The sequence below is a fragment of the Solea solea genome, chromosome 3 (assembly GCF_958295425.1).
Source record: "Solea solea chromosome 3, fSolSol10.1, whole genome shotgun sequence".
Taxonomy (NCBI): Eukaryota; Metazoa; Chordata; class Actinopteri; order Pleuronectiformes; family Soleidae; genus Solea; species Solea solea.
The window spans coordinates 13847941-13870148 of NC_081136.1; the positions used below are offsets into that span (position 1 = coordinate 13847941).

Below are 22208 nucleotides of genomic sequence, written 5' to 3' on the forward strand. Positions count from 1 at the left end.
ACTTAGATTTATATTGAGTTATATAGTCCAGTTTGGATTAGGTACTGTTTAATGTTAACAAGACAACGAAGGGGATCATTTCCTCAAGTTATTTAGTTTTTTTTAAATTATTTTTATTATTTTATGCAGCTATTACAAATAACAAACTAAATATTTTTTGGGCTGTTTGGAGGTTACATTTTGGATTGCTGCTTGCTGCATGATTTATTAAGGGCTGTGACTCATCATTTACTAATGCTTATCGATGTGTAAGATGCCACTGACAAGAACAAAATGTAAGTTACAAGGTTTTCGTCGCCATTTTGGTGCCATTTTGTGGCCGGCGACTGTCCGACAAACCTCACTTCATGAGGCATTACATGTTGTAGTTAGTAGCTTTGTAATCATTTCTAAATTAGCTGCTTAATGCTTTATTCATCAGGTAGAACCAATGGTTCATCAGTCCACTTACCTTCCAGGAAAACTAGTAGTTGGTATCTATGTTTATGAAAGACTTTGTACCATATAACTACTGACATATTGGCCTTTTTTATTATATATTCATATAAGCAATGGATTACTACCAATTAGAAAGAAAGTTTTAACTTCATACAAAGAGCTTTACCACAACCTGGCAACCCGAGTCATCAAAAATTTAAGATTGTGTTTGTATTGCCTCACAAATGCATGTAAACAGCTGCACAGCAAATTATAGATGATAGAAAAGTCAAAAGCAGAAATGTCCAACATTCAAGTCTGAATGTAGTCTATGCTCACATCTGAGTCCTATAGTTCAAGGCAGAGCTCCAACTTCAGCTGTGCTATTTACCAGTGACCTGTGCTCCATCAGTAATCTATTCAATGTGTAATTTACAAATCAATCAGTGATTTATAATGTGTTTCTTTTTCTAATCCAATGTATCAAAGCAACCGTATGTATTTGTTTTGTACAACATCCCAACACAGATGAGCTCAAGGCTCATAAATGGGTTTCCTGAGACGAGGCTTGTGTCTTGGAAAAATCTGGCAAAACATTCATAGATATTATTGCGTCATGAATATTCTCATACCGCTCTTCAAAGACTCAATAAAGTATCATGCCATGAAATATTTTAATATTTTATAGTATGTAGTATATCAGTATTTTATTACACCCCTAATTTTGTGTTGGATGCCACTGCAGTGAACTCCATATTGCAAGTAAAACATATCAGCTATAGTATAAATGAAGCTGTAAATTGGGATTAGATGTGTAAAGTTGACATATGAGTTTCTTGATTCTCACCAACAACACATTCCTATTGCTGCGTAGACTATTATTGTTTCTGCAATTTCAATATATTGTCTTCTTGACCGCAGAACCAGGTGGCTTTAAAGAAAAGGTCAGCCATTCTACCATCATCCGCATTCAGTTATTTTTATATCCGGTATATTTTTGCATACGAGACACAAACAAATTATAATACTACACAGTGAATCTACAGTAGCCAGTGGCCTATGAATAATTCATTTCAGGAAAGGGATCTGTTTGCCCTCGCGCCTCTTTGGTGCGCCTGTGCACCTGGTGCCATTTGGCTGTATAGGCTACAGCAGACGCGTCTCCAATTATCAAGAGGCACATCCGTGGGTTTCTCTGTGTCAACTCCCGCCCACCCCCCAACCTTAAAAAAATAGTATCCACATCCACATTGATTTGAGCGAAGCCAGATCAGGGTGGGCGACACGAGAAACTCGCACGTGAATAACTTATCCTGGATGATGAATATGCATTTTGCGCATAGGACACCCAAACTAGAAAAGTCCAGTGTGAAAGAGGGACGTTTTGTGACCGTGTAGGACAAACTGTTATCGTGTCTCTGGGTGTGATTACAATTTCTTCATGTGATAACCGATATGTTTAGATGACCATTCACTCCAGTGGGCTTGCTGTTTTCCAACTAGATCCTCCTGTAATGTGCGTGATGAGTGGGCTGCCACACACACACACGACCCGCTCAGACTTGGCACAGCTTTCCTTCAGCACTTGGCGCGTGTTGATGTGGAATAATCGGCAGGTTTGAGTGGCGGCGGCCGCTTCAGCACGCTGGACAGCGCTCGTGGAAGTTGGAGAGGATCGGCTGCGAGCGTTTTTTTTTTGGTTTGTTTGTTTTTTTATATTTTTTTTTTATTATTATTATATAATTGAAATGAATTTGCGGAGCCGCTGCTGTGGAGATGTGCCACGCGTGACCATGGCTAGTTTGAAGTATTCATTGTCCACAATAACAACAGGCGCGCGGAAGCCCACAGCGCACTCTCTGGAGTGAGACATGGACTTTGCTGAGATCTTTTGCGCTTTGTTCATCGTCGTGGTCGCGGTCGTGTCGCTGCTGTCAAACTTGTTGGTGCTGCTATGTTTCATCCACAGCACCGAGATTCGCCGACAGGTGCCCGGTGTTTTCACCATGAACTTGTCCTTCTGCAACATCCTCATCACTGTGCTGAACATGCCGGCCACTCTGCTGGGGGTTATCCGGGAGCAGCAGCCTTTTGGGGATTGCATTTGCCACACAGTGAGCTTTCTGGAGACTTTCCTGACCGCCAACACCATGTTGAGCATGGCAGCCCTCAGCATAGACCGGTGGATAGCGGTGGTCTTCCCGCTCAGTTACTCCACTAAAATGCGCTACAAGGACGCACTGATCATGGTGTGCTACTCCTGGCTCCACTCCTTCACCTTCTCCCTTGCAGCGCTGCTCTTCTCTTGGGTTGACTACAGCCACGTCTACGCGTCCTGCACCTTGCAGCCGAGCGACGACGGCAGCGACAGGATTAAGTTCACAGTCTTCACTGTCGTTTTCCACGCCACGAGTTTCATGCTCTCCCTGCTCATCTTGTGTTTCACCTACCTGAAGGTGCTGAAAGTGGCCAGGTTTCACTGCAAGAGGATTGACATCATCACCATGCAGACTCTTTTCCTGCTGGTCGACATTCACCCAAGGTATGTCATCCCTCGAATGCGTCTTCTCCCATAGCCCTAACCATTAAAATGCCCACACTGTAGTTTTTAAATGTGTTAGATTTCTGAACGTCCACTTTTTTTTTCAGCGTCAAACAGAGATGTTTAGCTGAACAAAAGAGGAGAAAGCAAAGAGCCACTAAGAAGATCAGCATCTTCATCGGCTCATTCATCATCTGCTTTGCTCCTTATGTAATTACAAGGTAAGTCCAAGTGATATAGCCCTTCATTACATTTAATTTACTGCAAAACTTCTGCACAGATCATCAAAAATGAATGACCTCAACACCACTTAAGCAATGATCTTGTGAGTAATGACGTTAAAGCATGTTTTCTCTAAGTATAATGAGCAAATAACCTCATATCTGCCTCCAGACTCATTAGCTCTGTTGTTTTGTACTGTACAATCCGACACCTGTAGTTTGTCCTCAGGCTATTTTTACCTGAAACTTAGAGTTCAAGCAACTGTGGATTTTTAAAAACAGGTTAAATAACAATAATTCGAAGCATGAAAAAATGTATTCTTACGCCGTTGCCACCCCCAAATGAAAAAGCAAAACATGTCAGTCAACACTATGATATTGTAAGAAAGTAATAATGTTCATTACAATATTAATAATATTAAATAAACTGAACAATGTTTTATAAATGATTGCATTAATAAAATGATTAAGTGCATGATGGAATGACCTCATTAGTTGTGCATCTATTTCCACAAGTTAACAGCAATATCTGCAGTTGTTTAGTAGATGGCAGAAGTGATGAAATGTACAGGGTTAATTAAATACATCAACAACAGGTGTTTGGTTTGTGTACTCTATCTTAGACTGCATATACAAAATGTATGTGCTCTTCCAGTTTCCTCTGTGAAGTCAATTGCGAAGTAAACATATATTTAATGGCCATCAGGGGGCGACTCTGCTGGTTGCAAGACCTCAACTAAGCTGCAACTTCTCACTTTATTTATAATGTCATGAAACATTTTCCTGAGTCATTGGTTTCAGTTGCTAGTGTCATGCTTTTTTCAATAGAAGATGATATCACATTTGTAAACTATGTTCCCACTTAGAGGAAAACAGATATATCAGTGAACGCCAGTGTAATTGACAGCTGGTGTCACCCAATAGCAGCTTCTGTTTGCAAAACATCCACATGGCGCTGGCCAAATCACAAATCTTGAGCCTTCAAAATGAGAGTTTATATTGTAAGGGATGATTGTTTGTAAAAGTAATAACATTTACAAGGCTCACTGAATGCACCTCTAAGCTCAACACTATGTGGACTGGACTCCACATTACTCACACTAGCTCCCACATGCTGGATCTTTCATGGAGCCAGCAGTGGTCTGCCTCACGTTTGAGTGTGTAAACACTAGTTTTTGTTATAAATCATCGGTGTAAAATCATTTATATGTTATTTTACACATTTTCAGCAAAAGTGGCCTTTAAATGGCAGCTGAGCCATCGGCCACAATCGGGACCAGGGTCCCCTGATGCAGATAGGTTGCAAAATCTCCCATCACAGCTGATTAATCGGATAAAATGATTCATTGGTTGACCTCTCCTCTTTATTATTTTTACATATTGAACCAAGAGGCAGCTCATTAGTCCGCAGTCTTGTGTTGTGTCCACTCAAATAGACCTAGAACACAGAGGGGAAGCAGTGGCTCCCAGAGAAAAGAGGAAATGCTTCGAGGGCTCACAGTTGTCGGCCATTTGTGCTGTTGCTGCAGATGATCCACTACTGTTTGATGTACTGTATGTGCAGTGTGCTCATATCACCATGAGGAGATAGAGCATACATTAACACTTGTGACTGCTGTGACCAAAACATCTGATTATAATTAGTCTTGAAGTGCTATGTGTTTTTAAACCAGCATTTGAACACACACACGCACACACACACACACACACACACACACACACACACACACACACACACACTAAACTCGCTTCTCTTGTCAGCCTTTTCTTTCTTCAAATTAAATGGCAGAATTTAATGGATGGTACATAAATTACTGGATTGTGAATTGGGACAGAACAGTTTTCAAATATATGAATGCAGAAATGTTACATGTTATATCAAGGCTTTGTCTTGATATAAGACTTATTATTAATGTTTGTGTTCATGTCCTTTCAGGTTGGCTGAGCTGCTACCTTTTGTGGACATCAACCGCCACTGGGGAATCATCAGTAAGTGCCTGACATACAGCAAGGCTGCGTCTGACCCATTCGCCTACTCCCTCCTACGTCAGCAGTACAAAAAAGTCCTGGTTACAGTTGTCAACAGGCTGCTTCGCCGCGACCTATACCCTTCATCTGGCCATAACAGCTCTTTAGACACAGAGAACGACTACTGTCTCCAGAGGATCAGCTAATGGCTAACATGCGCACATGACAGATGCACACATACTGGCCAAAAAGAAAGGGTGCCTCTGGGAAGAAGGGGGGCAGAGGCAAAGAATTAGTCGAGAGACAGAGTAGACAGGATATTAGATGGAAGGGAAATAGACTAGATGGAGGGGACAGATTGTGGGTTGAGGGGCAGGGAGAAGACAGAGCAAAAATAAGGAAGATAGTGGGTGGACAAGAATGAAAAGACAGTAATGAGGGGGAGGATGAGCAAGTAAGAAGAAACAATGAAAAAGGAGATGGGTGAGCGAAAGATAGATAGGGAGCGACAGGGGTGATGTAGAGATGTTGCCCTAAGAACGAATTTGTAAACAAGGGATCTCTAATTCATCAGCAATGGCAAAACACACAAAAACTACACACGGAGACAAATCCAATTAATAAAACACAAGTTCAGATGGAACCGAAGGACCACACTGCTGGGGATTTCTTCACTTTGAGGGATGTCAACAAAGTGGCCTTGTCCTGTATACCAACCACTTTGTTATGATTTTGGAAAATCTACGTGAGGTGACCTTTCTTTTGGCACAAAAAAAAGAAAAACCACACAGTGACAGTAGCTGATGTTTGACAGGCAGTGGAGTGAACATGTGAAAGAAAGCAGAGACGATGTTGTTCCTGCTTCTGGATACTGTACCCTCAGTAAATGGATGTATTACTACTGCAAATTATTGCCATGTTCTGTATTGACCGTGTTAGACTTCTCTGCAGTGTCATGCCAGTCACTGAATATTGATGCACTTTGTCTCAATCTCTCAGAGCTATTAGAGTTACAGGAGCCAAAGGCAAATAACGCGTATGATATTAAAGGGTAGAACTGGTGATAATCTATTTTTATCATCGTCAACAAATGATTAAAGCCGAAGTATTAAGTTATGTGTCCACCGGCTCAGGGATTTCCACACTTCCCATTCATTGTGCATGTAAACAGCCACACAGTGTGTTCTTATGAACATTGCTTGTTTGCATGAAGTTCAAACAAAGCTAGTTGATGCAAATCAGAAGTTTCGGCACGCTGCCTCAAGAAACTAGGGACGTTCAACCTAAACTAGTTTTTCGAAATTAACAAAGGCAGCAGCTGCATCGCTTATTTATCATCAAAAACCTGTTCAGAAACCATTTTTGGCACCATGTTGGTCTGCCTTGAAATCCAGCAGAAGACAGTGCACCAGTCAAAGTGTTGATCCAATCTGGTGGGTGTAGACCTGCAGGTGGGATTGCATTTGTTAGAGCTCCTGCCAATCATTTATCAGACAATGTCAAGTGGCACGCCCATCGCGTGATGCTGGGAAGTGTGGTGATCCTACTGTTAAAAAAAGACACGCACCTGTACTCTGACTCGCTCCAAATACTGTCTCACTTCTCTGTAGCCTGCCTAAGGCGCTGCAGCTCCAAGTCACGACAGTTAAATAATGTAGTCCTAAACTGAAACAGCTGGGCGGGCACTTTAAGTCACAGATTAATAATGGTCTGCCATATTTATATTCATAGCAACAATACAGTCGGTGCAGCTTTGACTTTGACACCTATGTGTTCATGATTATGAACAAACATGTCATCCATTGCAACAGTGACCACTTACTTTACACTTTACCTTTATAAAATCTTAGTTTTGACACATGTTCAATTTAATTAAATCCAACCATCTTAGTCCATAATGTTGAATTTGGATATAAACACTGGCTAATTTTTATGCAAAGTTACATTTCAGCAATTTAATTGTACCCTCTGACATGGAATATGATAGATGATATCATATACTATACATATACTATACTATATATATATATGATATTCAGTATAATTTTACTCTATAAGATAAGAAATGTTTCAGTCCAAAATCTAAAGACTTGACAACACCTGAATTGGGCCATGCAGCTCCTAAACTGTATAATTAACCTATTTGCAATTATATTTTAGGACTTCACTACTCAACATAAACTGTAGCAATATCAATGAGTAACAACATGAATTATCCTGAATTTGTCTCTGTTTGCATCACGATGAACTTGGGGCTTGTTTTTGGACTTTTTATGTATTTTGTTGACAGTGAGAAAAACAGAATATCATCAGTCATTCCTTAAAGTGCGTGTGTCTAAGTGTAACTGAATGTACTAGAGATAGCCCACTTTTCACTGAAATGCATTTGTACAACTGTGCTTGGTTTGGCCAGTTGACTGGGGAAAATGTTTCTATGGATATTTACATGTTGCTATTCTATATTTTGCACCGTATAGGAACAATGTTTTGTCTAGATGAAGAGGGAGCAACGTGACGTAGCATAGGAATGCTGTCAAAGTGCTTTAAAACACACTGTTTTGTGTTTGTGCCAGATTTTATGGAACTTTTTCAGCTGTTCTACACTTAAATCAGAACAGCTGCTTCAACAAAATTCAGTTTCTTTGGATGTATTTTATGCACATGTATTTTCCCTCCTGTGAACCACTCGCTGTTCTTTGACAGTTTGATTAGCTGTTAGTGGAATATGTGCAATAAAAGCTGTCAGTTATGAAATTATTATAAATTAATGTTTCTACAGTGATTTAAATGGCCTTAAATTTAATGTGTACTCAGTTTCATTACACTCAAACATTAAAGTTGAAAGTCATCACTTTTTTTAACCAAACACCAAACAGACCTTTATTAAAACAACAAGATAAGGATTATGAAAACAAATTCTAATATTCAATAACTGAAATATAGCTAAAACATATACTATTTAACATAACATTAGACATATAATTAATTATTCTGTAATATATAAAACCCAACTCACCTTTTTGCATTCAACTGCCTTATGGCCCTAATTATGAAGTAGAAGATTTTAAAAGTCTCTGCTGCAGCAGTGTTATTGCCTAGTGTAATTAAATAGACGGGTTAAAGTTCATTTTTGAAGATTAGGGATTCAAATTTGTTCTGACGCAGTAATGACTCTGGTTTAATTTGATGCATGGAAACAGACAACAGTAATTATTTGTGGTGTGAAGTGAAATAATTTAAATTTTTCTGGCCAATTCAGCCACCAACACACCTGAAATCAAGCACTAAAGCAGTTCCTGGTTGTTCTTATTCTAGGCCATGGCTTTATTAATATCTCTCTCTAATTAGCCCCAATCACCAGAAACTGATAAAGGAGAAGCTGTAATTAAAACCAGTGAATAGTAACATTTATGCATAGCAGATAAGGTATTTCACAGCTGCCTAATCTCAAAATGCCACCAGTTTTATTTAAAAGTGTCAGCCAAACTATAATTTTAATGGTGAGTTGTCCTTGCACACTCAAGTGTAGATGCTGCTTTAACCAAATACTACCAACCCAAGCAGGGTTACATTTCTGGGCCATGCAATAACCTGCATATAACTATCTTCAGGATTCATTTCATGTTCTTGATTTAGCTTAAGGACACTCTGTAACTCAAGTGTGCAAAATACATTTTCTACACTACACAATTACAACCATACAGGACTGAGTATATATTTATTTCTATTTAAGTGGAGGAAGGTCGCAAAGTAAGAATTTTACTTTTTTACAAATACATATCTTGAATCTTGAATCTTGATTGACCTTATATATTATATATTGTATATTCCGAAATCCGGAAGTGCCATAATCTGAAAGGATTACCTCTTTGGCAGAAGTAATCATCTGATATTTATCTTAATTTTTCTATAACCTTTCTGGAAAAAAACAAATAACCAACCCACTGCATTGTGAGTAGTAAGTTTGGTAAGGAATTCTGGGAAATTATTAATAATAACAATTTACACATAACCCAACAGGTGATCTAAAATGTCTGCGTGATCGCTTATTGGCCTATTAACGTCATGTGACTGCCGAAGGAGGCGGAGTCATACCAAAGACGGCAGAACTGTTAAATCTGTGAACTTGCGTACTTTAATTAACCTAGTTTTGGTGTCTTTGAAGGCTTCCTTTAAGATAACAACTAGCAACTAGACGTCAACATGTAAGTAAAAATGATAAAGATGTTTTCTGTCAGTTAATTGAATGTGTTAATTTTGAATTTTGCGCCACATTTGCACCAACGTACATTCATACACTATAACGCGTATCTGTACTTCACCACACAGTCATTTGGCCTGTAACCTGATAGCTGACCGTAATGTTTGTAGTACCGTGGCTCTGACTGACGGAAGTTGAGACTGGAACTTTCTGCAGACACACTCTCCCTCTCTCTCTCTCTCTCTCTCTCTCCCTCACACACTCACATACACGCACACACACACCCTTTGGCTGCGTGTGTGTGCGGCGCCACATCGAAACAGCTGGAATATACACTGAGCGTCGGAAAATCTGCATCATGCTGCCGCTGGTCCTGCTACAATTGTTGGTCCTTGTTTCCTGCTCTCCTCCGCGGTGTGACCCAAGTATCAGAGGTAAAGTTTTTTCTCTCTGATGATCTTCTTGACTTTTACATGCGTCCCTCCGGACCTGCTGTAGCTATAAACTGCATACAACAACATATTATTTGTAGAGACTCAGGGGCTTTTCTAGATTCAGATGCTCCCTGCATTGGATTTGTGTTTGCATCATTTAGAAACTTTAAGCTACTACTTTTCTATGACTATGTGCAGAAGATGTCTTCCAGCTTGTCAGATATTAATATTTCCTAATTGTATTGTTAAGGCGTATAAACATATAATACATATGTGGAGCATCTCGTGACTTATGATGCCTTTTAGATAAATAGGCATTTCAAAAAGCTACAGATGCAGCACCAGATGTTGATCAGTATACTTATATACTACTTTTACAGGCCACTGTGAAGCATTAATTGTAACCACTCTGCCATCTAGTGTCTGCCGGTGTCAGCTAATGACATGATGTGTTTTGCAGGACTGTGCAAACCAATACTGGAAGAAAAACGTAAGTCCCTCTGTGATTGCACAAAGAGCTGAGTCATACTGGAACTGTTGTCTCCCAGCTTGCCGTGACTTTATTACAACTGAACTGTCAATCCTAATTTGTATCTTTGCTTTGAATATTTGTGCCTAAAACACAGCATTTGTGACTTTGACATTGGAGAAACATCATGCAGTGTAGTTGTCCCACCCTAACAGGTCAAGTGCGTATACAGTTAAAATCCCTGTCGATTTGGCTTGAGTCAATGTTTGTAACAAGAAAAGGGATGAGATCACTAGATTAACTGGGTGTAGTCTTAATAGAATCTGTCCCGAAAGCCTTGAAACCATCATGTATTTTTAGATGATCAATGGTATAATGAAATATTAAAATTCTAATTTCCATAGATAATAGAAAAGTTTGGGACCAGATGATTGAAGACGGTAAAGTGAGACTCGGGCGTGTGTTTGAGATAGATGGAGATCCCTAAATGAATACTGATAAAGCCGTAGTGTGTAATTTTTAATCAAAACAAATTGTATTTATCAGATGAGTCCATACAATGCTGATTAGGCCTATCAGATCCATGCGACTCCAACAGGAAGTAACTGTTTTATTTCAGGACAGACAGCAACATTAGTTCTACTGCTCAAAAAATTCAGTTGTTCAGCTTCTTGCCCCTTTACACCCCTGTGTGATGTTTCGTCAGGTCTCATAGTATAGATAGTATTTTTAGATGAAGGAAGTAAATGTTACATTTCTGTTCACTGAGACCAAACATAGGCAGAATAATAACATCGGCAACAACAAAGAACTTGGTAAATAAAGTCGCACAGAGAACTGCTAGTGTCATCCCCCCACCAGTCGGTTTTAGATATTTTTTGGATAGTTTCTCAGTAGTTACGCTAAAGCTTATCTAAAGCTAATAAACAAACTGCAGGAGGAAACACAGACATGAACTGAGGCTGCCGTGATGCTGCTGTGAGGAGGATGTGCCTTCTCCTGCTGACGTTCTCTGACACAGACATGGAAGCAGACCGGGGAGTCAGGACTATGAGGATTAGGAGGAAACTTGTTGTGGGCGCTTCTTGGTGTTTCAAGTGAAGGGGACAGATAGTAACGTCACTCTTTCCCCACTTGTCAGGTGAGCCTGCAGAGCTCTCTGAAAGGACAACTCTAGGTCCATATTCCACTTGTTCACTGCTGACTTACGGCCTTGTTATACTACAGTATATGTCTCTGTGTGCTGTGTGGGAATGTTGCAACAGTACGTATTATCCTATACTGAGAAACGGAGAGAGTCGTGTGGAGCTGATAAGCTTCATCAGCATTGTGACAATGGTTTGAATATAACAGACATTTGTTTATATCTAAAAGTTACGCACTACAGCTTTACAATTAATATAGTTTGTGACTTTTCATGATAAATCCTGAAACATTTTTTCCGCATAATTTTATTATTTTTTTAACCTCAGCCAAATGCTCAGACGTCCAGTTGTCCTACTGCGATGACATGCCCTACACTCAGACCATGTTCCCCAACATCCTTGGACACAAGAGCCGCGAAGAGTCTGAGGCGGGGGCCGAGTACCTCCTCATGAGCGTGGTTGAGTCCCTGCTCGGTGGAGAGTGCAACCCAGAGATCCGCATGCTGGGCTGCTCGGTGCTGACTCCACGCTGTGAGAAGGCGAAGGTGCTAAGGCCCTGCCGCAGCACCTGCGAGGCGGTGCGCAAACAGTGCAGCCATGCTTTTGACGGGATACAGATGGCTTGGCCCTACTTCCTGGACTGTGATCGCTTCTTTGTTGGTGAACAAGAAGGATGTTATGACCCACTGGAAGGGCTTAAAGGTGAGAGAAGAAGAACAATGTCATTGTTACTTAAATAATGTCAGTATAATTGCTTTAAAATAAAAGTAGGCCCTAGAACAAGCCTTTTATATATACTTGCACTGCCATGATCATGAACACGACAAGATCACGGTATGTGTTAGCATTTAGTAGAAGAAGCTGATGCTTAGTATGCAAGTGAAGAACGACGACATTCATTCTTTCTGGGAGGGATGAGTGGAGGATTCCTCCTTTTGTTACAGTCTGCATTCTCACCATTAGATGTCACCAGTTCCTACACACTAGACTTATAAAAATATGTTTTGTAACATTTCTGGAGTAAAATATCTAAAATAATTATGATATTAGTGTTATATATTTGTTAAGTAGTCTACTACTGCAACATTTTTTGTTTTGCATTGATAGATTTTTATCAGTGAAGACAACAATTCCCATGATCCCATGCTGTTTCCTGATATCATTAAATTAGGTCTTTTGTTATTCTTTTGATTGAGAAACCCCCTATCTGCAGAAATTGCACAATGGAACTTTAAATGTGTATCATAACCCCTTGGTTTATAAGTGTATTCTTGTTAATGTTGTAATTTTAAGCAATATCCCCTCCTTTTTTTTTATCTGAAAAAGAATCGCAAGAGTAATATTTTCAGTTTCAGTAGAGCTTTTATTTTGGGCACATTGTCCGCAGACATCTGGTTTGTGCTCATGCTAATGTGGTTCACCTCAACGATAAAATCCCACTGGCTCGCTTCAGTTCCCTTCATAAATCCTCGCTCGCTCTTGGTCCCCGTGGCTATGTTCATTTGTTTTTGATTAGGAATCAAGTGTCGTAAACAGCACCCTAATGTGCCATTCAAAGTAAACGGTGTCTGGCAATATTTTCTAAAAAGCAACTGTTTAAAAACAGTGAAAACAGATTTCGAAACTAGACCAGAATAAACGATGTTCTGCTGCTGCTCAGAAAGGAAATCATGTGCGAGCCATATGAGAGCCTGAGCAACAGGAATGTCTGCACTGACGGGGAATTGGAATTGATTTACACATTTTGTCTTGTCATTTTAGAGCTTATGTGAAGAACAGTCTTAAAAGTCAGACAATGAAATGAACCTCTTCTGTCCATTCTTAACCTGTTGCGCTGTAACAATGTGTCTCAGCTTTTTTTCTCCAGTGTAGTTGGAGATGTTTGGCAGCAGGTCTGACCCGAGTTATTATTCCCATAGTCATACTGATTTCCAATCTGTGGTCTTTCCTGTTTTGATATAATGTAACCTCACTCACTCAGCAATACTGGACAGCAGCTAGTGTTTCCTGTTATATTTGGGTACAGGATCACAGGATCATGAAGCTGCCCCTAATGCACATGTCTTAGCTTTGTAAAATGGCCTCTTTAAGGTACATTTACAGGATTGTAACTCATTGTTTTTGTTGTACAGCCCACAGGTTCACTATTATGGTTTACTTTCATTGCACTTACGTCTGGCGACTGGTGGGTGTTTATGAGATGAAGAACCTAAAGAGCTTTATATGGCTGCTAATGGTTACCACAGCTTGTTAACACATCTATCGTCTACTTCACAAGGCTACTTCACAAGGCATCTTCAATTCAACTTAACCTTGTTAAAGTTGAAGACAATAAAGCTGTGACTTTACTTTACAAACCATACTGCAAACTGATATATGATGTCTTTTTGGGTCACGACAATGTGGCAGAACTTTTAATGCAACCCTGCTCCATCTGGTTTTCGAGCTGCTTTTATTAGATTGGTCTTTTCTGGCGTCAGGATAAGTGTGAATATGAACACGAGCAGAGCAGACATCAGCGGGTTTAACAGGCAGCTTATCAGGCATTTGGTGTTACATTGACTTTCCACACATTCCATTTGGTTTCGGCTGTGCATACCAGAGTCTACGGACGTCCTATTTATACCCTGGCAACGTCACAAGAATGGAGACAGCAGTTTTATTTAAGAGATCTAAAATGTGGTCCGTCACTAGAGCTGGAAAAATAATAAGTGAAGTTTTCATTTACAGCAGAGCAGGATGCTGCGGCCATCGACAGCATGGAAATGGAGATTGTTCCTCCAGAGGAACCTGGGACCTCGATGAAGTTCACCTACCACTCCAATGCCCAGATGATCAGTGTCCTGCAGAAAACTGAGGAGCAGTGCTCAAGCATTGCCAGAACCTACAGCATTGGACGCAGCATGGAGGGCAGGGAGCTGCTAGTCATTGAGTTCTCAGACAACCCTGGCCAACATGAGCTGCGTAAGTTTAACTCATCAGCCTCTGTGTAAACAGTTCTCATCCTTTTTCATCATCATGAATTCAGAACTGTTACTGTTAAAATATGACCCTCTACAGTCGAGCCGGAGATGAAGTACATTGGCAACATGCACGGAAATGAAGTCCTGGGCCGCCAGCTGCTCATCTACTTGGCTCAGTACCTGTGCTCCGAGTATCTGCTGGGAAACGAGCGTGTCCAGACCCTCATCAACACCACACGCATCCACATTCTGCCCTCCATGAACCCTGATGGATACGAGGTGGCTGTTAATGGAGTCCAGGACAATAATTATGATGATAACGAGGACACCAATGCCCAACAGGTACATGCATTTGTTTTAAGTTTGAAAAAATCTTTCAGCATTACATTTTCCTTTGTGTAGATGGAGTTGCAATATTTCTGTTAAAGGTCCAGTGTGTAACACTCAATAGGGTTATTGGCTGAAATTGAATCCTCTACCCATAAGATGTTTAAAAAAAACTCCAAAAAAGATACAAAACATAGTATAAATTACTAGATCACAAAATTAATCTAAAAGAAACTTTAAAAACGATTTTGATGATTGATTATTCAGGTTTTTTTGTTCAAGCTTTCTGATTTCAAGGGATTCAAAAAGCTTTCTGAGAACATCATCATTTTGAGGATTGGGGTTAAAACCAAATGTTTTTATGTTAAAGTGATTTTGTACAAAATCTTTAACATAAAACCATGTGGTTTTTGCGGCCTTAGAATTATTTTTCTCCAGGCAAGGGCCTTGCTTTACTGAGACATCTTGTGCTACCATTTTCTATGTTTCTACAGCAGCTCGAAAAAACAGACTAGCCAGAGCGTGCTGGAATCTGACTCTATAAACAAAGAAGCAAGACATCTTATTCTGTTTTATATCTTATTCACCATCAAATGATACGAAGTTTACGTTCAGATTACTACACTAAAGTTGATTGATCAGTCTGTGTGTCTATTTTTATTTTTATTTTATTAGATTTTTTTACAGATTGAGTACTATTTACTTAGACCTGAGTACTGCCTTTTATTCTTTTCATGTTTTTTTACATGGTCAGAATGACAATTAGGTTTCCTTGAATCTGATATGTGGCCAATGTGACATCCATGAGAACAGTCACATTAGACGGTGTCATCCTCTACAGCCAACTCTCACCCATACATTTGATATGATCGCTCCATTTCTGACTGTTGTGACCATCAATGTGTACATAGGTGCCATTTAATTGGGTAGTCAAGTTCACATGAAAGTTAGATGCAAGACATTTGCAGTTATGAACGTGAACCATCATTTCTGAACTGTAATGAATCAGAAATGAGTTAGATTTGAATAACGTGGCTGGTAATGTGAACACAGCCTAGTTCTTACTCACTGGACCTTTTTAAATTGTAGTAATTCAAATTAGAGCTGCAACTTATAATTCTTTTCATAATCAATTAATCTGTCAAGTATTTGCTTGGTCCATAAAATGTTGAATACATTAACCCCAAACCTCAAAATGATGAATCCCCCTTTGAAATCAGAAAATATGCACATTTAAGAGGCTGGAAAATCAGTTGTAGCCCTAATTTAAATAAAAATGTATGCAGTGCTATGTATTGTATCATTCTTGGAGATTTGTTTTTATTTTATTTCAAATATATGTTCTTCATTCTTTAGGGTCAACGATATGATACTTGGAACATCGGACGAAACAACGCTCAGAACATTGACCTGAACAGAAACTTTCCAGATTTGACTTCCATTGTTTACAGCAGACGCAGAAAAAGAACCTTCCGCACTGACCATTTCCCAATCCCAGACTATTACTGGTTTGGTAAGGTACAGTGTGAATCCTTTCATAGCATATTAGGTAACATTTTTAAGGATGTCTTTTCAAAAATTGAACCAAATTCCAGTGAGTTGTTTGACTTCTTGCTTTGACTTGAGTCTTAATGCTGCAATCCAGGTTGCACCAGAGACGTACGCCGTCATGAAATGGATCCGCTCAATCCCGTTTGTGCTGTCTGCGAACTTCCACGGCGGTGACCTGGTGGTGTCGTACCCCTTCGATCTGTCACAACACCCGCATGAACACAACATGCTCTCCAAAACACCCGACGATCAGGTGAATGTGCTCCTTGAAAAACGTCAATCGACCTTTAACTATATTGCATTTTTCATACAAGGCAATGCAGCTCAAAGTGCTTTCCTGGATAAAAACATAATGTTTGCTAACGTTATGGGGGTCTCTGTATTTTCCCTTTTTTATTTTCCCTATCTATGTTTCTGCATATTCTGTATTTGTGTGAACTCACTCAATCGCTCAATGACCCGTTGTGTTTCGACAATATAGATATCATAAAATCGGATTAGAATCTTGATATAACTTGAAATAAACACCCGAAAATAACACAGATTTGACTGAAATGTACAATATTTTATATTAAATATGCAAAGAAAAGTTATGCACAAGTTTTTTTTTTTCTGAATAGGTTTTCAAGTTCCTGGCCAAAGCATATGCAAACGCCCACGAAACAATGTCTTATGAGAACGTCAGGTGTGGATCGTCTCATACTTTCAGTCAGAAAGGAATCGTCAATGGAGCACAGTGGTCCAGCTTTGCAGGAGGTGAGTAGCTGAAACTTGACATGCAGCCACTAGAGGTCGCTGTTGGATCATTAAAGTTAGGGGTGGAGCACCGGTTGTGGGTTTGTGGGTGAAAGTTTTGTTTTGTTGCTGGTCAGGTATGCAAGACTTCAACTATCTTCACACCAACTGTTTTGAGGTGACTGTGGAGGTGGGTTGTGATAAATTCCCTCCTGAAGAGGACCTTTTTATCGCCTGGCATGAAAACCAAGAGGCTTTGCTCACATTCATGGAGCATGTAAGAACTCCTAAATCTATTTATGTTTTACTGTGTTTGGTTCACACATTAGCATTTGGTGTTATACTGACACTAGTTGGCCCTCCTATCATTTGATATTAAATAAGAGTTTTAAGTTTTTTTTAAAATATGTGCTTAAAATGTGTTTGTAAATGGTTGTTCTTCAGGTCCATCATGGTATCAAAGGCATCATAAAAGATGAAGAGGGAAATGGAATAAAAGGCGCACGGATATCAGTCAAAGGAATACGGCATGATATCACCACAGGTGAGTATCATCCTCCACTGACAAAATGTGTCATAGCTGCCACTTAATTAAATTAGATATCAGTTTTGCTTCTATTTGTATTGGTCTTAGCCCAAGGTATTTTTGCCAACATAAAAAAAATTGTCCACGCCTACATATAGTCAAAGAACATGTGAGACGTTAACTTAAAAAACTGGTCAAAAGTGATGCAGGAAAAAGTTCATGGATTTGACTCCACTGAGGGTCAAACAAAAACACTGCATTCTCATTCAAAACTGACATCATATGCTATTGGAGAAGACCTGAAACTAGTGATTCTGATTATTTACTCCACAAAAAATGTTTTACTGATGTTATGTATCATGTAAGAAGTAGGTACAATTTCCCTTATTATTATTGTTATTATTATGAGACTTCTGCACAAAATAAGTTTTTTTTTGCAACAAGCGGAAACTGCTTATTTTATTTACAGAACTTCCATTTTATTTATGGTCTGTTTTTGAGATGTCTGTGTTAACCACTTAAAATGTTTACCATGGAAATCTTTCACACATTTCATCCATTCCAAATTATATAAATGCTACATTAGACTGCCCTAGATCTTTGTAAAACCCCAATTTCACCAAAAACTCATATTAAAACAGGTCTTTGTGTGTAAAATAGTTCATGACCCCATCCAAACTTTGAGTTTCTCTGCCTCCTTGCCCAGTTGAAAATGGAGAATACTGGCGCCTCCTCACCCCTGGCACCCACATCCTTACTGCCTCGGCCCCAGGCTACACTAAAGCTATGAAGAAAGTCCGCCTGCCTCCTGGCATGCACACGGCGGGCCGAGTGGACTTTGTACTGAATAAAGCTGCACCAGAGCCTGACCAGGAGGACCATGCGATCCCGACCATGGACAGCTATGGCCGCTTTGACCCTTACAACCAGTACGAGCGCTACACCTTGATGGCCGATCAGAGCCAGAACCGTGAGGAGAGAGCAGAAAAGCCCTGGTGGTGGAACTACTTTGTCCTACCTGGTAGACCTGTCCCTACCTGGCTGTTAAAACAATATTAGAGCTTCGATAAATGGAAGTGGAAGCAGTTTACAATAAATAAATAAATAAATATGGCTACAAACACAATTATTTGCATTATAGATTATTCGGTAGATTATTTTCTCAATTAGTTGTTTGCTCCATAAAATTTCTGAAAATGCACAAACCTCAAAATGGTGACGCCCTCAAGTGTCTTTTTTTGTTCGTAAAGATATTCAGTTTACACTGAGGAGCAAGTGAACCATGTAATATTCACATAGAAGAAGCTTAAGCTTAATTTGTTTCTATAAAGAAAACATGCAAACTGATAAATGGATTATAAAAAATACTTGTAAACTAGTATCAGATTATCTGTTGCAGCATTCTTTGCAGAAATCGTGCCACCATCACCATATGTGCTGCTTTTTAACACTAATACGTATCAGAAATATGTAAAGCTAGCTGGCTGGTCTTCATGTTAGCTGTCACACTTTTTGGGCTCATTGAATTCATGAAATCACAACATAAACAAGTATAATCAGACAGGATTTTACCCAGAGCTCTCAGTCTGTAAGCTTTTGCTGTTACTATTAAACAGCTTCACTGTACAACCTTGATGAAATGCAAGGCAGTCTCATGTTTGTATTTTCTAACAATTTTATAGCATTAATAAATAATGTTTTTGATATGATCTTTCATTTACATTCATTCTCATCATTTCTCTTAATCTCACCCGGAGGTCCATCCATGTCTTTCTTGTTTTATTCTTGTTTTGTTCTTGTTTTAATAATTAAATGTTTAGAAGGTAATGAGCACAACTGACAACTAGGTGGCAGACTATATCAACTTCTGGACCAAGCAACTACAAACCAGTGACTGGGTGGCATCTCCACAAACAGTACTACTATTGTGCATGTGAGTACAATGCTGAGTCAGGCTTTTATAGGATATGTTGTGGATTAGTCAGAGAGTGGTGAATGATCTAAATACTGATACAGATTACACAAATTCATGTCATTGATTTGATTTGCCCAAGGTAGATTTGAGATTAGGTTAACTGGACTGGTGTGAGTGTGAGCACTCTATGTTGGCCCTGTAATGGACTGACGACCTGTCCAGGGTATACCATGCCTTTCACCCCGTCTCCTGGTATTGCTCCCCCTGCTGTTCAATTCAGATTTGTAAACATATCCGATCAGAATCCGATCTTTACATTTACATGACTGTTACATTATATATTGCAAGTGATCAGATTAGATCTGTGTGTTTCCATATTGACATCGTCTAGTCGTCTTCAATCCACATGAATTTCTGTAGTTACAGGCCACGAATGAAATACAATACAAAATACATGTCAGAAATCTGTGCCTGTTTCTGTCCCAAGAGGCGACGCAAACTCTCTTTTTAAATTTTAAAGTTTTGTCTTCCATTGTGCCTCCAATTAACTTCCGTCTCTTCAGATCTACATCGTTGTCCTTTGAGTTGGGCTGCAAGTGACACAGAGGACACTTTGAAATCCTATCTGAGCGACCGGAATGATCAGAATCACATTGGAAACCACCTTCGTATGTGGTTTGTATCAGCTTTGGAAAAAAAGCTGATACAAAAAAATCAAGCTAGGTACAATCTGAAGTTGCTTAAAAGTCAGATTACAGGATCATTATAGCTAAGGGTTACACTCAAGACTTTAATAGTATCATGTCAGTGTATTTATCGTTCATTTTAGAAAAGTCACTGCTTCATCAATTTACCTTTGTATTGAATATACTACCCATAAGTATGTGTGTTTCAGTGTAAAATAAATAAAAGTTTGGTCCTCGTTGCCTTAGAAAAAGCCTTTTATATATACTTAAGGCAAGGGCCTTGCTTTGTGGCCACTGCCATCTTGTGGCACCGTGTTTCTACAGCTTCCAGAAAGAGCAAACCAGCCAGAGCATGCATTGGGAGGCAAGTGGAAGCCTACTTTCCTACACCTACACCTTTTTAAATGTCCAGATCTGTTAGTGACATCCAATGGTGAGACATTGTAACACACAGGACTCCACTCCTCACCTCGCTTTCCAAGCGTGTCACAGAACTACCACGGCTTTTGCATTCCAGAAAGGATGCGTCCAGGCTGCTGTAGAAACATGGCAGTGCAAAATGAGTAGACTTTAGAGGACTTGCTTTATTTAGTAGACATTTTTGCCTAAAATACACAATATTTATTCATAAGGCTATGAAAACCAAATTATTTGAATTTTATATTGATTATACTTTTATACAAACCTTTCATTTTCTGCCAATAAACCCTCCTAAATGTTACACAACTGGACTTTGTAATACCAAAATAATCCCTCAGACAGACAGGACCGAGGCCTAACCCAAACCAAACACAGTCAAAAAGACATGTGCTGCTCTCTGCATTAAGGAATTACTGGTTTGAATTGTCACATGCTTTTCAGTACATGTACAGAAATCCCACGCAGGACTGAGCCCTTTTTTTTTTCTGGGGCTGAGTCACCCATGTCAGGTGGGGTGTCGGGTCACCAATTGCTTGGTGAGGCTGAGAAAGTAGCAGAGAGCTGCGCCACCGAGGTGCCATGTTGGATCAGCATCATGATTCTGGTGAGTAGGTAAGCAACACTTCGTTTCAGTCGAGTGAACTTGCTCTCTGTTCTCAAAGGAGCTTTAATACCCTTTAGTGTGTCCCTCCTACAGATCAGTTTGTAACTATGACTATTTATGGACGCCCAGTCCACCATTAGTGCCACCAGGTGTCAGTATCACAGCAGAGGGGGACAATTGTATTTAATCTTTTGAAAACACTTGTCTTACACTGTGTGTAACACTTCAGAAGTGGCAAAACGTTTAATATTTTTCAAATTCTCAAATATTTGTACACCAAGTTCACATTCATACAGGTACTTGCTAAGTTTAGTGATCAGTGTCTACTTACAATCTAGCATACTACATGAAGCTTAAAGACCACTTAGGTCACTTGCTATACAGATATAGATATATTGTACTTTTCTACCTAACATGATCTAAAATGATACAATTACTAGAAATAAATACACATAAAAAGTAATTATTTAGGAATTTCTGACATCTAGTGGTGAGACTGCAGACTGTAACGGAGGAATGGAGGACTCCTCTGCTCAGCCCTCCCTTTCCCAAGTGCATCAGGGAACTATGGTGGCCTTTGCATACCAAAAAAGATGTGGCTTTCATTTCAGAAAACAAGCGCTGGCTGGTTTGTCTGTTTGACGTGCTGTAGAAACATGACCAAGCAAGTAGTAAATTCTATTTCTGCCAATAATTGTTACAGACTGGACCTTTAAGAAGCCTAGCATTACATTGCTGTTTTATTTACAGGCATCTTGAGAGACTTGAGCTTCTGCTGTAACTTCTTCTTGCTTCCACAATGATGTTTGTACACCAGTTAGTAAAACAGGCCATGAGAAACATTCCACAAGAGCAACGTTCTCACACTGGATGAACACCTCGTTTTTAGAATCATAAATTATTACTGTTATAGTCTGTTTGTGGATGGAAGTCTATTCTTATTTTATGATTCATCAAGCCCTGCCAAAATAACAAAACAAAACAGAAAAACAGCATTTAATTTCCCAATAATGCCTCACTGCCAAGTTCAATTCCGTCGACTTGTTAAGAGGTTGTATTTACTGAATTGTACATGTGCAGACAA

At 39.5% G+C, this 22208-nt stretch overlaps 2 protein-coding genes across 3 annotated transcripts; both read left to right on the plus strand.

The window, feature by feature from the left end:
* Positions 1-1517: 1517 nt before the first annotated feature.
* On the plus strand, positions 1518-5737 carry gpr78b (G protein-coupled receptor 78b). Its single transcript, XM_058625385.1, has 3 exons — positions 1518-2959; positions 3067-3180; positions 5117-5737. The coding sequence occupies exons 1-3, from the start codon at positions 2289-2291 to the stop codon at positions 5352-5354; spliced, it is 1023 nt and encodes a 340-aa protein (XP_058481368.1). The 5' UTR covers positions 1518-2288; the 3' UTR covers positions 5355-5737.
* A 3495-nt stretch (positions 5738-9232) lies between these two features.
* LOC131455727 (carboxypeptidase Z-like) lies at positions 9233-18585 on the plus strand. 2 transcript variants are annotated; one of them, XM_058623491.1, is made up of 12 exons: positions 9233-9353; positions 9520-9783; positions 10244-10273; positions 11725-12099; positions 14131-14361; positions 14458-14702; positions 16044-16205; positions 16333-16491; positions 16859-16994; positions 17111-17250; positions 17418-17517; positions 18206-18585. In XM_058623491.1, exons 2-12 carry the CDS (start codon positions 9708-9710, stop codon positions 18556-18558), a joined length of 2007 nt encoding a protein of 668 aa, XP_058479474.1. In that variant the 5' UTR covers positions 9233-9353; positions 9520-9707; the 3' UTR covers positions 18559-18585. The 2 variants fall into 2 exon arrangements, with proteins under 2 accessions (XP_058479474.1, XP_058479471.1); XM_058623488.1 differs by having other exon boundaries at positions 9240-9353; positions 14128-14361.
* Positions 18586-22208: the final 3623 nt, after the last annotated feature.